Source organism: Artemia franciscana, chromosome 7 (assembly GCF_032884065.1).
Source record: "Artemia franciscana chromosome 7, ASM3288406v1, whole genome shotgun sequence".
Taxonomy (NCBI): domain Eukaryota; kingdom Metazoa; phylum Arthropoda; class Branchiopoda; order Anostraca; family Artemiidae; genus Artemia; species Artemia franciscana.
The window spans coordinates 12,556,437-12,569,882 of record NC_088869.1 but is presented as its reverse complement, the minus strand read 5'-3'; the positions used below and the strand labels follow the sequence as shown (position 1 = coordinate 12,569,882).

General features: G+C 36.0%; 1 protein-coding gene across 1 annotated transcript in view; it reads left to right on the top strand.

The window, feature by feature from the left end:
• The first annotated feature begins 258 nt into the window (after positions 1 to 258).
• The window catches only part of LOC136028857 (importin-7-like), a 79,516-nt gene continuing 66,328 nt past the window's right edge, over positions 259 to 13,446 (top strand). The window contains exons 1-3 of the mRNA XM_065706793.1: positions 259 to 372; positions 7,559 to 7,729; positions 11,282 to 11,676. Of these exons, the coding sequence (XP_065562865.1) occupies positions 7,640 to 7,729; positions 11,282 to 11,676 (485 nt within the window). The 5' untranslated portion in view covers positions 259 to 372; positions 7,559 to 7,639. The remainder of the gene's footprint in view (positions 373 to 7,558; positions 7,730 to 11,281; positions 11,677 to 13,446) is intronic.

The window sequence follows — 13,446 nt, the reverse complement described above, 5'->3', positions numbered from 1 at the left end:
AGAAAGCTGAGTCACAAAGTTTGGCTCTAATTCCCTGATAACTTTCAAAAGTAAAAAATAGTCTAAAATACATATTCATATAATTTAAAAATGTACTTGTTACCTAATTACCGAAAGGAACCGGAAAAAAATTATGTAATTAATAAGATTTAAGAATTATCTCAAATTTATTATGAAAAGTTTTATCAAAGCATTTGTTTAAGTACTTCAAAATGTAGTTAAGTAAATACATTCAAGTACCTACCCAGCATCGAACGTCAATTTAGTCGTTTCGGTCTAATTTTGCTTTACCGTTCAATAAAAAACATGTTGCAACCCTGATTTCCACTTTGCTCACAACATACACGTGAGAGAAATTTCTATTTAAATTAAGTAAGTTAAGTTAGTTATCTGGGATTGTATTAAGTGTAATAACACCAAATGTTTATTTTCTGGGGGGTTGTATCCAGGTGTTAGGAGGAATGGAGGCTACAACATAATTACAATGGTAGGCCTTGCAGTCATTATAGGCTATTTAGAGAGCATGAATAGCAAATCAAATGATGGAGGAAAATATTTTGATTAATGGAGTGTTCAGATAGCTTTTATCTTGAATCCAAATTTAACATTCATTTCAATTGCGAATTCCATTGATCTCTTTGTCTATTTTATCTTTGTCTAGGCCTAGTTTTTTGAGCTTGTGTCCACATGGGCCTGTCATATATTACTCACAAAGAATTTTAGGTACCCCATCTCTGTTACTGGTACTAAGTAAACTTACTGAAAGTAAATGAAGTTGCCAGTCCCTGAGTTAAAGGGATGTTTTATTTTTTGTTGGCCAGCCACCTACCCACTAAAAATGTTTGTGCACCTGCAAGGGGCATGTGTACCACAGTCTGAGAACAACTGACCTAGGCTATTTTATTCCTAAAAGTGCTTCAATTTACTTTAACCCCAATCAAATAAGTGTAGAGCTAAGGCCTTTGAGAAAGAAACATTTAAAGAAAACAATTCTTAGTCTACTCCAAAATATGTAGAATAATTATAGTTAACATATTTTGACTACAACTCTAGTATACTTTACTTCCCCTCTTCTGGCCCCCTAGACTACAAATAAGTTATCCCAAATATGCAGTTCTCATTTGTTTTTTGGACTCTTGATCTATCACAGTTGATTCAATTGATTACTACCCAGGTTGAAACAAGAGTGATACCTGGGAAATATATGATTCAGACTATATATTTACATAATAGACAGGTTGTTCTGGGTACCTGGCTGACTGACAATATTTCAAACAGTAGGCTTTATAAAAAATGTGGCCCAATCCTGCTTGCCAGCGCTATAATGAAAGAAAGGTTAAGATGGCTAGGGCATGTTGTGCAGATGAAGGATGGCAGATTGCCAAAGATTGTCCTTTTTAGCCAATCATTTAGGGCTTAATGGAAAGCAGGTCATCCTTATCTGGGGTGGTAGGATGTCATCAAGAAAGATTTAAAGGAAATGTGAACTTCCTGGGAGGGTTTAAAAAAGGATGCTTTGAATAGATTGGGATGGAGGAGGAGTGTGTCTAGCTCTGTTGGCCTCAGGTAGCTTGGTGCTGTGGTGAGTTGTTAGTAGTAATATAGGCAGGTTTGGGGTAAATTGTAGTCAAACTGCAGTCAAAATGTGATAACTACAATTATACTCCATGTTATAAAGTAAGAATTATTCTCTTAACATGTTTCCTTCTTAACAGCCCCAGTTCCAGACTTTAATTCACCCACCCCTGAATGTACTAATATGTACTCAAATTAGCCTGCTTATTTCCCATTATGCATCGGCACTGTTTCTGTTTTCTGTTTCTGTTTTTTCTTGCCTGTTTCTGCCTGTTTCTGTTTCTGTTTTTACAAAAAACAGAACAGAAAACAGAAACAGGCTACCTGTTTTTGTTTGACCTGTTTCTGTTTCTGTTCTGTTTTTTTTTCATCTGTTTTTTTCCGTTTCTGTTTTTTTTTTATCTGTTTTCTGTTTTTTTTTTTCAAATGCCGCGCTATCTAGCGGGCATGATACCGAAATGCATGATACCTACCCGTACCGAAACGCATATCTAGCGGGCATGATACCGTTGATTTTTGAATTTAAACAAAAAGGGAATACTTGTGGGAAAAGTCAAAGTCATGGCCAATTGTAGAAAAAAGCTAAGACAGATTGTCCAATTAAGTGGGCAACCCAGTCAAGGTTAATTTTACCCCTTTGATTGCCGTTGTGACTGTCTCCCATTTATGCTACACCTCTCCGTGCATGTATGTCCCTTGACAATGCCGAAATAGAGTCAACCTGTTGGAGGTTCTCCTTGGGGAACACACGCAGGTTGACTACGGGTTGACTACTTGAAAATTTTCCTCTCATGCATGTCACTCCACAATGCTCAACTAGAGTCAACCTCTCATGCTAATTCACGCCAGGGTAAATCTGAGCAAAAGAGAGAGATAGAGAAAGAGAGAGAAGCTTGAATGCTATACAGTGGACATGGGCTAGATGGGAACCCCATATGACAATGTCTCTACTGTTGGTATATGTGTAGCGGATGGCTATTACCGCTTGAGCAACAGTCTAACCATTGACGGCTTTAAGGATTTGTGCTTTAAGCAGCAAACATGGGCTCAATGAAATCCCATATAAAAGAGGAATATAGCATTGGTATTTACTTAGAGCAATGGGTTACCGCTAGAACAGCAGTCCAACAAGCCACGGCTTGAAGGCATCCGTACTTTAAGCGGTGAACCTAGGCACCTTGATATGTGTGTAGCGGAGGGGTATTACCACTTGAGCAATGGTCTAACCATAGAGCGTTATAGAGCGTTGGTATTTGCTTAGAGCAATGGGTTACCGCTATAGCGATTGTCTAAATAGCCTCTAACTTAAGCAGTGGACATAAGCTAGATGGGATGACTCTGTGTCTGTCTGGTATATATTAGCAAGCAGCAGTCTAAGTAGCCTCGGCTTGAAAGCATCCGTGCTTTAAGCGGTGAATATAGTGTTGGTATATGCTTTGAGCAATGGTTTACCGCTAAAGCAACAGTCTAAGAGCAACTAGGGTAAATTGTCAATTATAAATGACATTTAAGCTTGAAAGGAATATAGCGTTGGTATCACCCGATTGGACACATTTTATGACAAATTTCGCCCCCCCCTAAAAATATGCTAGTGTGTTGAATTGCACGAAGTTGCTCATCTTTTGTATGTGACTAAAAGGATTTAAGAAGAAGATGTTTTCTTTCCTATTAGAAATAGAAGAAGTAAGGAAAAACAGCTGTTTTTTATTTTTAAACAGCTGTTTTCTGTTTTTTCAAAAAACAGAACAGATTACAGAAACAGGTCACCTGTTTTTGTTTGACCTGTTTCTGTTTCTGTTCTGTTTTTTTCTGTTTCTGTTTTTCTCAAAAACAGAAACAGTGCCGATGCTTATTTCCCATGCATTTTTCTGTTTCTTGATATCACTATTTTATTTAAACAGATATACAAGCAATAAAGCAACATCAACAAAATTGAGAAACAGCATATATATATATATATATATATATATATATATATATATATATGTATCATCTTTTCATTTTTATGGCATTTACCAAGCTAGGACAATGAAATTTGGCTGGTGTATCAGGGACCAGACCAGGTTAAATTAGAAATAGTCATATCCTGATTTAACCATCTGAGGAGAGTAGGGGACAGTTAATTCAGAAAAAATAAGGTATATTTAACTTACAAATGGGTGATTGGATCTTGATAAAATTTGATATTTAGAAGGATATTGTGTCTTAGAGCTTTTATTTTAAATTGTGACTGGATCTGGTGACATTTGGGGGAGTTGGAGAGGGAAACTAAAATCTTGGAAAATGCTTAGAGTGGAGAAATTGTGATGAAACTTGATGGGAAAAATAAGCACAAGTGCTAGATACATGATTGACATAACCAGAATGGATCTACTCTCTTTGGGGGAGTTGGGGGGAGGGTTAATTCTGAAAAATTAGAAAAAATGAGGTATTTTTCACTTAAAAAGTTGTGATCAGATCTCAATGAAATTTCATATTTAGAAGGACTTCATAACTCAGATGTCTAATCCTGACCAGATCTGGTGTCATTGGGGCAAGTTGTAGGGAGGGGGGGGGACTAGAAATCATGGAAAATGCTCAGAGTAGAGAGATCAGGATGTAACTTGGTGGGAAGAATAAGCACAAGTCCTTAATACATGATTCATATAACCAGACCAAAACTGCTCTCTTTGGGGAAGTTGGAGGGAATGTTGATTTTGAAAAATTAGAAAAATTGAGGTATTTTTAACTTAAGAATGGGTGACCAGGTCTTGATGAAATATGATATTTAGAAGAAACTCATGTCTCAGAGCTCTTAATTCAAATCCTGACCAGATCAGGTGACATTGGGGAAAGTTAGTGGAGAAAACAGGAAATCTTGGAAAATGCTTAGAGTGGAAAGATCAGGATGAAACTTAGTGGGTTGAATAAGCAAATGTTGTCAATACATGATTGACATAACTGGACTGGATTCACTCTCTTTGGGGGAGTCAGGAGGGGGTCCAGTGTTTTGGTGAGTTTGGTACTTCTAGACATGCTAGGACAATGAAAATTGGTAGGAGTGTCAGGGACCTATATGAATTTACTTGATAAAGCTGTTCTCCCTGATTTGACCATCTGAAGGCTGAAGGGACTGGAAGAATTAGAAAAAATGAGGTATTTTTAACTTAAGAGTGGGTGATCAGATCTTAATGAATTTTGATATTTAGAAGGACCTTGTGCCTCAGAGCTCTTATTTTAAATCCCAACTGGCATTAATCCTCTGATTTTCCTTTTAAATCGGTCTATTGATTCTTAGAATGTTCCTAGAGCTCATGCCATATGAGCTCTTGGCTCTTCTGACCTCATCACTAGTGCCATATGAGCTCTTAGCTCCTGTTTTGATTTTTTTTTATGTTGCTTCTTTGCCATTAATCTATCTGAATAGAAGAGTAATACCATCAAGAAATAGACTAATACATAATTTGCGCTTATTTTACATATTAGGGGAGGGATAAAGGAGAAGTATTTTTGGAATTTTTATAATTGTCTTTTGAATTCTATAGTGTTCCTTCTTAATAGTCCCAACTGCTCACTGACACTTTTTCCAAGGATCATGTTTAATCCTCTGACAATGCACTTCCTACCTACTGGTCACAGATATAGCCCTGGGAATATAAAAAGCGAACACTAAAGTAATGAAATTCTTAATTTATAAAATGCAGGATATTTGTGTTAATCAAATTATAATGTTTCCTCCCATTGTTACCCAATTTCAAATCATTTTAAATAGTTTATTATCCATATTTCAGTAGAGGTTCCTAAAACAAAATTAAATCCAATCAAATTGAAACTGCAAAAACCTTTTTCAACCAAGAGCCTATAATGTAAACCTAGCCCTATCATGAGATTCATTTTATTAAGAAATGTATTAATAGGGCTATATCACGGACCATAAGGGGGGTAGGGTGGGATTCATCTTAAGAAAGGCAACCATGATATTTAGAAATAGCATAAAATAAGAAATCTAATAGTAGGGTGCTACTTCTATTTGTTTTGTATGTTTCCTTCAGAATTGGTCAATCACTATATACTTACCCCCACAAATTAGCCAAGGAAGAGCTGGATTTATCAACACTGTAATTACTCCAAGAAAACAGACTTTTTAGTTAGTGATAACTTAGCCACTATAGAAGTCTGCTTATATTAGACCCAATAAGTTACTAGTTGGTTCTAAGACTAGACAATTAGGTTGAAATAGCAAGATTAAATTTGGTTTGGTTCTAGAAAAGTTTTTTTTTATATCTTGAAAAGTAGGTGCAGTTGAGTTTGGTTAGTTAAAGAAAAATCTTCAGAATCAAATCCAGGACCTAAAATATGTCCCTGGAAAAGTTTTCAAGTTACTCTCTCTTTTCAATTCTAGGGTTTAGTGAATTTTATAGAAAACAGATGCCTAAATAAATATCTATGTCTTATCTAAATACCTATCTAAGTGACCAAAAGTCTATTGATATCATCAGAATTTTTAGTCAGATCAAGGCTTTTTTTTCAAAATTCAAGGAATTGTTTTACAAATCTTCTAAAAATTATAAATTGGGACTGAACAAAGCTATGCAGCTAAAATACTTTTTATTGTACCTCAGTTGAGTTGTAGGTCTATTTCTGAAGATTTCTGTTTCTATAATAGAACGATTCTCCTAGGTCACCACCAGTTAATGTCCCTTGGAGTAGAAGGGGTGAAGGTAGACACTTTAAGAGAACTTGCAGGGGCAACATTGAGCTTCTGGATCAATTCCTGAAGGTTTCATTCGTTTAAGTCAATTACTCTCTGAGCCACTCATGGTAAAAGTATCCCCCTTCCTCATGGTGCCAGATATAGCCCTAAGCTATAGACTAAACTTTTTGAAAATATTACTAATGGAATATATAGTAAGTTTTTTTACAAGGCCACATTTTTCTCAACCCTATCCTGCAGATATTTCTGTGTCTTTCTTTCAATTACTTGGGGTTACAATTTCCTCTAATTTAAAGTAGGATATCCATGTTAAAGATATTGTCCATAAAGCTAATGCATCCACGTCTCTTCTTAAGCTCTTGAACAAATTATGTTCCCCCATCCCATTCTTTATAGATCTATACTTCCTTTGTCTACCTCACATCCTGAATATGGATGTCTAGTTTGGTCTCCTGGCCTCTCCCTTGATTAGAAAAAATTGAATCCAGTCAAAAAAGAGCCCTGAGAATATTCTTAAACAAGTTAAGGTACCATGTTTGCTCTTTCTAAACTTGGCTAAGCTGGAAATTCTTGAGCACAAGAGAGGAATGTTGTGCCTTCATTTTGCAAAAAATGCAATAATAAACCTTGGCACAGAAAACATTTTCCCCAAAAGACACTCCCTGTCCAGTCACCGCCTGCCATGAACTCATTCCTATCTTGTCCCCCATCTGTTGCTTAATCTCTAGGTATGAAAAAACCTTTGTCCCCTTCATTACTGATAAAATAAACCACTAGTTTTATTTTTTTTGGTAATGGTGATACCCAAGTTTTATGTTTGTTTGATTCTTTTGTTCCCACCGATTGTTTATATGTTCTCTTTTAAACATTTTCAGTGCTAATTTTATTTCACTCTTTTTTAGTTTTGTTTTAGTTTTTACCTTTTTTAACTTTCTGACATTTTGCTTTTTTATTTTTTTATTTTTTTTTTTTTTTTACTAATGAATGACTGCCTTTCTGATTTTGGTGTTTTTGAAATAGTTTTGCCATTCTTTTAGTTGTTGTGCTGTTTTTATGATTTTATCTTTATGGTTTTATTTTCCAAAATGCAAATTCGGTCCTTTGGGGCTTGTGATAAACATTTTTTGAAATGAAATATCTCACATCTTATTATCTCTGCTTCAAGATTAGAAAAATTCCATTCCTAGGCTTCTTTTTCTATATCTCCAACAGGTAAGTCCAGTGGACCAATTTGGCTAAGGGAGGATTTCCTCAGTAATTTTTATCATAAGAAGATTATTTTTTTTTTAGAATTGAGAGCTTGTCTGGCCCCTGGTGTAGGTACAAGACCTTCCAAGTCATTCGAGTTCCTTTAAGCACAAAATCAGGAACATGGATACAAGAAAGATTGCAGACTTGCTTAGAGGAACAGTAAACCCAAACCACATTGAGAGACAGCAGGCAGAAGAACAGTTGGCTCAGGTATTTATAATTATTAGCCTCCTACTGCTTATTTGTGATTGTTGGTTAAGTATTCACTGCTTCTTTCTAATTAGTCTGATTTTCTCTGTTCGTTATTTTTACAGGGAGGTGAAGATTTATGCTATGTAGGTGCAAAGTAGGGTCATCTTTTACAATAATTTTCCTACACAGCTGTTAGTGGATTGTCATAATTTATTTAATTCATCTTCTTCTTTAAAATGGCCTTTTAGTACTAAGATATTTTGGCCTATTCATTTTCATTATATGAATTAGTTTAAAAAGCATTAAAAAGTTTTTTTTTTAAAGAAAATTAAAAGCCTTATTCAAACCTAAGACACAGAAATTAGCATAAAAAAACATGAAAAAGTCTTTTTTTAGTTTTTCTGCTCAATAGCTAAAATGTTGGATTGTAATTAAAATTTGGCCAACAATTTGAATTTTCACTCTAATTTTTCAGTCAGCATTAGTTATATGCAAATTGTTTGTTTAGATAAGTATATGTCAAGATTATTTATGGCACTTGGTATTAACCAAGTGACATATAGCAATCACAAATTCTGTTGGTCCGTCGGTGCTGGTTTTGCTACTTTAGGCACTTCCAGGTAAGATAGGACGATGAAATTTGGCAGGCGTATCAGGGACCGGACCAGATTAAATTGGAAATAGTCGTTTTCCCGATTTGACCATCTGGTGTGGGGGAGTGGGAGGCTGGTTAATTTGGAAAAAATAGAAAAAAATGAAGTATTTTTATCTTACGAACGGTTGATCAGATCTTAATGAATTTTGATGATTGGAAGGATATCGTGTCTTAGAGCTATTATTTTAAATCTTGGCTGGATCTGGTGACATTGGGGGGAGTTGGGAGAGGGAAACCTAAAATTTTGGAAAACACTTTGAGTGAAGGGATTGGGATAAAACTTGGTGGGAAAAATAAGCACAAGTCCTAGATACATTATTGACCGGACCGGACCTGCTCTCTTTGGTGGAGTTGGGGGGGGGGGGGTAATTCGGAAAAATGAGGTATTTGTAACTTATGAACGGGTCACCAGATCTTAATGAAATTTGATATTTAGAAAGATCTTGTGCTTTAAAGCTCTAATTTTAAATTTTGACCAGATCCTGTGACATTGCGGGGAGTTGGAGGGGGAAACTGGAATTCTTTGAAACCGTGATAATTGGAGTATTTTTATCGTACGAATAGGTGATCGGATCTTTATGAAACTTGATAGATATATAGAAGAATCTTATGTTTCCGATGCTCCGTTTTCGACTCGAATTGGATCCGGGGACATAGGGGGTTGGAGGAGGGAAACATAAATCTTAAAAAAAAACCTTAGAGGGGAGAGATCGGGATGGAACTTGATGGGAAGAATAAGCCCAAGTTCTAGATATGTGATTGACATAATTGGAACGGACCCAATCTCTTTGGAGGAGCTGGGGGGTGTTAATTTGAAAAAATTAGAAAAATTGAGTTATTTATAACTTAAGAACGGGTGACCAGAAATTTTATATTTAGAAATAATTCATGTCTAAGAGCTCTTATTTTCAATCCCGACCAGATCTGTAGACATTTGGGGGAGTTGGAGGGGAAATATTGGAAAACGCTTGGAGTGGAGGCATCGGGATGAAGCTTGGCGGATAGAATAAGCAAATGTTCTTGATACGTGATTAATGTAAACGTACTGGATTCGCTCTCTTTGGGGGAGTTGGGGGGAGTGGTTCAGTGATTTGACGAGTTTGGTGTTTCTGGACGTGCTAGGACGATGAAAATTGGTAGGCGTGTCAGGGAGCTGCACAAATTGACTTGATAAAGACGTTTTCCCAAATTTGACCATCTGGGGGGCTAAAGGGAGGGGAAAAATTAGAAAAAATGAGGTATTTATAACTTACGAGTGGGTGATCGGATCTTAATGAATTTTGATATTTAGAAGAACATCGTGACTCAGTGCTCTTATTTAAATCCTAACCGGCATTAAGCCTCTGATTCTCCTTTTAAATCAATCTATTGATTCTTAGAATTTTTTAGAGCTCGTACCATATGAGCTCTTGGCTCTTAGCTCTTGTTGCCTCGTCTTAAGTGCCATATGAGCTCTTAGCTCTTGTTCATTGGCTTTCATGGCTGCCCAGTTCGGCTTAAGATCTTTCTTTCTGAAAATTGGCATGTTGAGAAGAGGTCTCAGGGGATTGCCCCATGGGTACAGGGTAGTCAAAAGAAGTCAAATGTATGTTACAAGACCAGGAAATTTGGACATCGAATAAGGTGTATTCATTGGGTTTCCTTCCAATTTTTAAAGTAACCACGGAGATATGGTGAAAGGGATTTCTTTCTAATTCCCTATTCTGTTGAATCAGTTCAATTCTCTGGCAGTTTAATGTCTCATTGTCGATCTTTTGGATAGAAAGAATATTTGGAAGAAGATCAGCTTGATGTCTCGCCCTTCTTGTTTCCATGGCTTGTTCTTGCTAATGAAGCTGAAAAGGAATATTGGATCCCAAGAACAACAGATATAGTTTTCGAAAAAAAAATGCTTTAAATAGGACAAACTAGGACATGCTTTAAATAGGACAAATAGGCGCGTCGCTAAACAAAAATCTCAGTCCGCCAAACGCGCATATTTTAGTCAACCTTTACCGCATTTAGATTCGGTATGGTTGTGGGAACTGCTTTCACCCAAGCACTAAGTGTGAAGTCTCCTGACCTGTGCCGCCAGCACCCCGAAATTTTCAGCTCGATCCCCACTAATTGTTACCGAGACGTTACAAATATTCTATTTCGAGATCGTGGATGCATTTTCTCGGTGCCTCTTCTCTCCCCAAAGTCAAAATTCAAAGTCACTTGGCCCCTGACACTCTAAAAATTTAGACACGATCCCCCTAGCTGTTCCTGAGATGATGCAAATACTCTATTTGGATATCTTGGGTACATATGATTTTATTTTTGTCTGCATTGCGACTTCACCATGAACAGATTCTAATCCAACAGGGACTCGTATTGCCAAATTTTTTTATTGGGGATCTAAGTTTTATGACGTCTATCTAATTTGTTTGTTTTTTGTTACTTCTGTTGATCTTCAAACCGAACTGCACAATGACAGTGATTTTACCAGCAACTGCTGAGCAGTGCCCACTTTGGAAGTAGTGCTCTTATTGGGACCAGGGACATCTATGAAAATTAAAACAAAACGCTCACAGTCTTCCTGCGAGAAAACATTAAAAGCTAGCTCTAATGATAAATCATGCGTCAACCAATCGAAAAATAATAGAGCAAAAAATATGTTTACTAAAAACCCAAACAGTATTTATATTCATCTCCAAGAAAAGGCCTCAGTTGCAGCTAACAGAGAAAAATGCATGGGAAATACATCATTCTGCTAACTTAAATCTTTTTTTACTGTTATTGACAGTTGTTCGTACATAGCTTAATACTGGTTATTTAGTTTTTTTTATGTTTATTTGTGTACAGAAGGTAAAATCGTTAACAAAACTAAAACTTTTTGTCGTGTTGTTCTTTTTGGGAAACAAAATCTGAGAAACATATCTCTTAAATTGCAGATACACAAAATCATAGGATTTGCTCCAACTCTATTGCAAGTAATCATGTCACAGGAATTCGACATGCCTGTTAAACAGTCTGGTGTGGTTTATCTAAAGAATATGGTCAATGGTAGCTGGGAAGATAAAGAAACAGAAACAGGGAAGCCCATTCCCTTCAGTATTCATGAACAAGATCGAGCTATGATTCGAGATGCAATAATCGATGCCATAGTACATTCCCCTGAACTTATTCGGAATGTACTTGCCGTAATATTGAACCACATTATAAAAAATGATTTTCCTGGAAGATGGACTGGAATAGTAGACAAAATAAATGTATTTCTGCAGTCATCAGATCCGCAGATCATCAGTGGAGCACTACTTTGTTTCCATTCATTGGTCAAAGTTTATGAGTAAGTTTTTCAATGCTCTTTTTATATTTGCTGTGTGTATAGGAGTTACATCTGTTTGGGACATTTTGTAAGCCTAATTTGGGCACAGAACGCCAAAGGAAGAGAGAAATCAATTTTTTGGCCCCATTTAAGCGACTCGTTCTAATGGTAACCAAAACTCTAACTAAAGGAATTTTGATAACAATATACACCTATAACAAGTCCCGTTGTATGGTGATTCGAAACACTTAAAATCCAATAAGTTTAAAGGAACTACCAAAGTCATAAGAAGGGGAGAAACGCCCCCCAAAAGGAGATAATCCTTACATAAACTATGTAAGGTATTTTAAACTCTATAAGGTATTTTGGGAGGGTACTATAATAGATTTCAAACTTTTAGAAACGCATGAAATTTTTTATTCTTTTCTGAAATTGCTGATCAAGGAGTCATGTTTATTTCTTTTGCTGGTCGCGTTGAACATGTAAATCTAAAATATTGGAAGAGAACACATTCTAACATGAATTGAAGTTTATATTTTTGTTAAGCAGGTGTAGTCTTTTTTAGGCAGTAAAAGAGACGGCGTGACAAAATAGTGGCTTTTGCTGTCATTTTGTGACCGCTTAATGGTGTAAAAGGGCGAGGGGTTGGTCACGGTCTTTAAGAATGTCGTCAGGAGGTTTCTGATCGGGGCAAGTTCCATCAGGAGCTTTGTTTTTCTCAGGGTTTAATTGGAATATTTCTCATTTTTCAGTTGACATATCTTCCGTACTGTCCTTTCGCTTTCCAGGGTGTATTGTTCATTCGTGGGTTAACTCTACATAAAATTTTTCTTCAGAAAACTTATCTTGAAATTGTGGAAATAACGACTGTATAATTCCTTTATTATGTTTAAGACTCCCCCTCTTCCTTGAGAAATATTTCAAGCTCTGCTCTTTTTGAGGGATGATTGTTGTTCCCATCGCATTGTTCTACGAATATTAAACTTGAATATAAAAAAGAGGGTTTAATAAGGGTGCTAGTTCAAAGTGACAAACGTTAAGTAAAGAATGACCCTTGTCAATAGAAACGGAAACTAAAAGGTGAAGTTTTCACTACAATATATACAACAAAAACCTATTATTAATGATGATTCTAAAAATGCCAAATGTGTTGATTTTGCAGCTATTCACTGCGCATTAAGATCTTAGCAAATTAGCAAAATGATAATTCATTTGCTAATCGGCTGAAGATTTTGTAATCGGCTTGTTAATCGGTAGACTGAGTCGTTCCTTTCTTTCTTACAGTCAGTTACCGCGAACGGTTTGATAAAGAGTTGTTTCTGGTAACGTTTCTGCAGGTTATACTTCTAAATTTCAAACACTTATGCATCTCACAGAGACTATCTATTTTGGCTTTACTCTAATTAGGGTTTCACGTCTTTAATAACTTGTAACAAAATTTTTCAAAACAGTTCGTGGGAAGGAATTCTTAGTAAGGGACGACTTGGCCCAGCAGCAATCGAAACCCTAAAAAAAAAGAACTTTGATAACAATAGTATTATCGAAAGAATTGGCATTCAAAGCTGATTCCAAAAAGAGACAATTAAGTTTGATATTACCTATCAAAAACTACAAGCCAGAGAAAATTTGCCTGACTTTTGAAAAAGGAGGAAAATACCCCAAAAAATTCAAGAAAATTAATGAAAATTGCACTTTCAGATTTAACTTATCAGAGGACCCTATCGTAGAGGTTTAAAGCTTTATGTGCGAAAATGTCGAATTTTGTATTTTTTCCCAGAAGAAAAATCATGG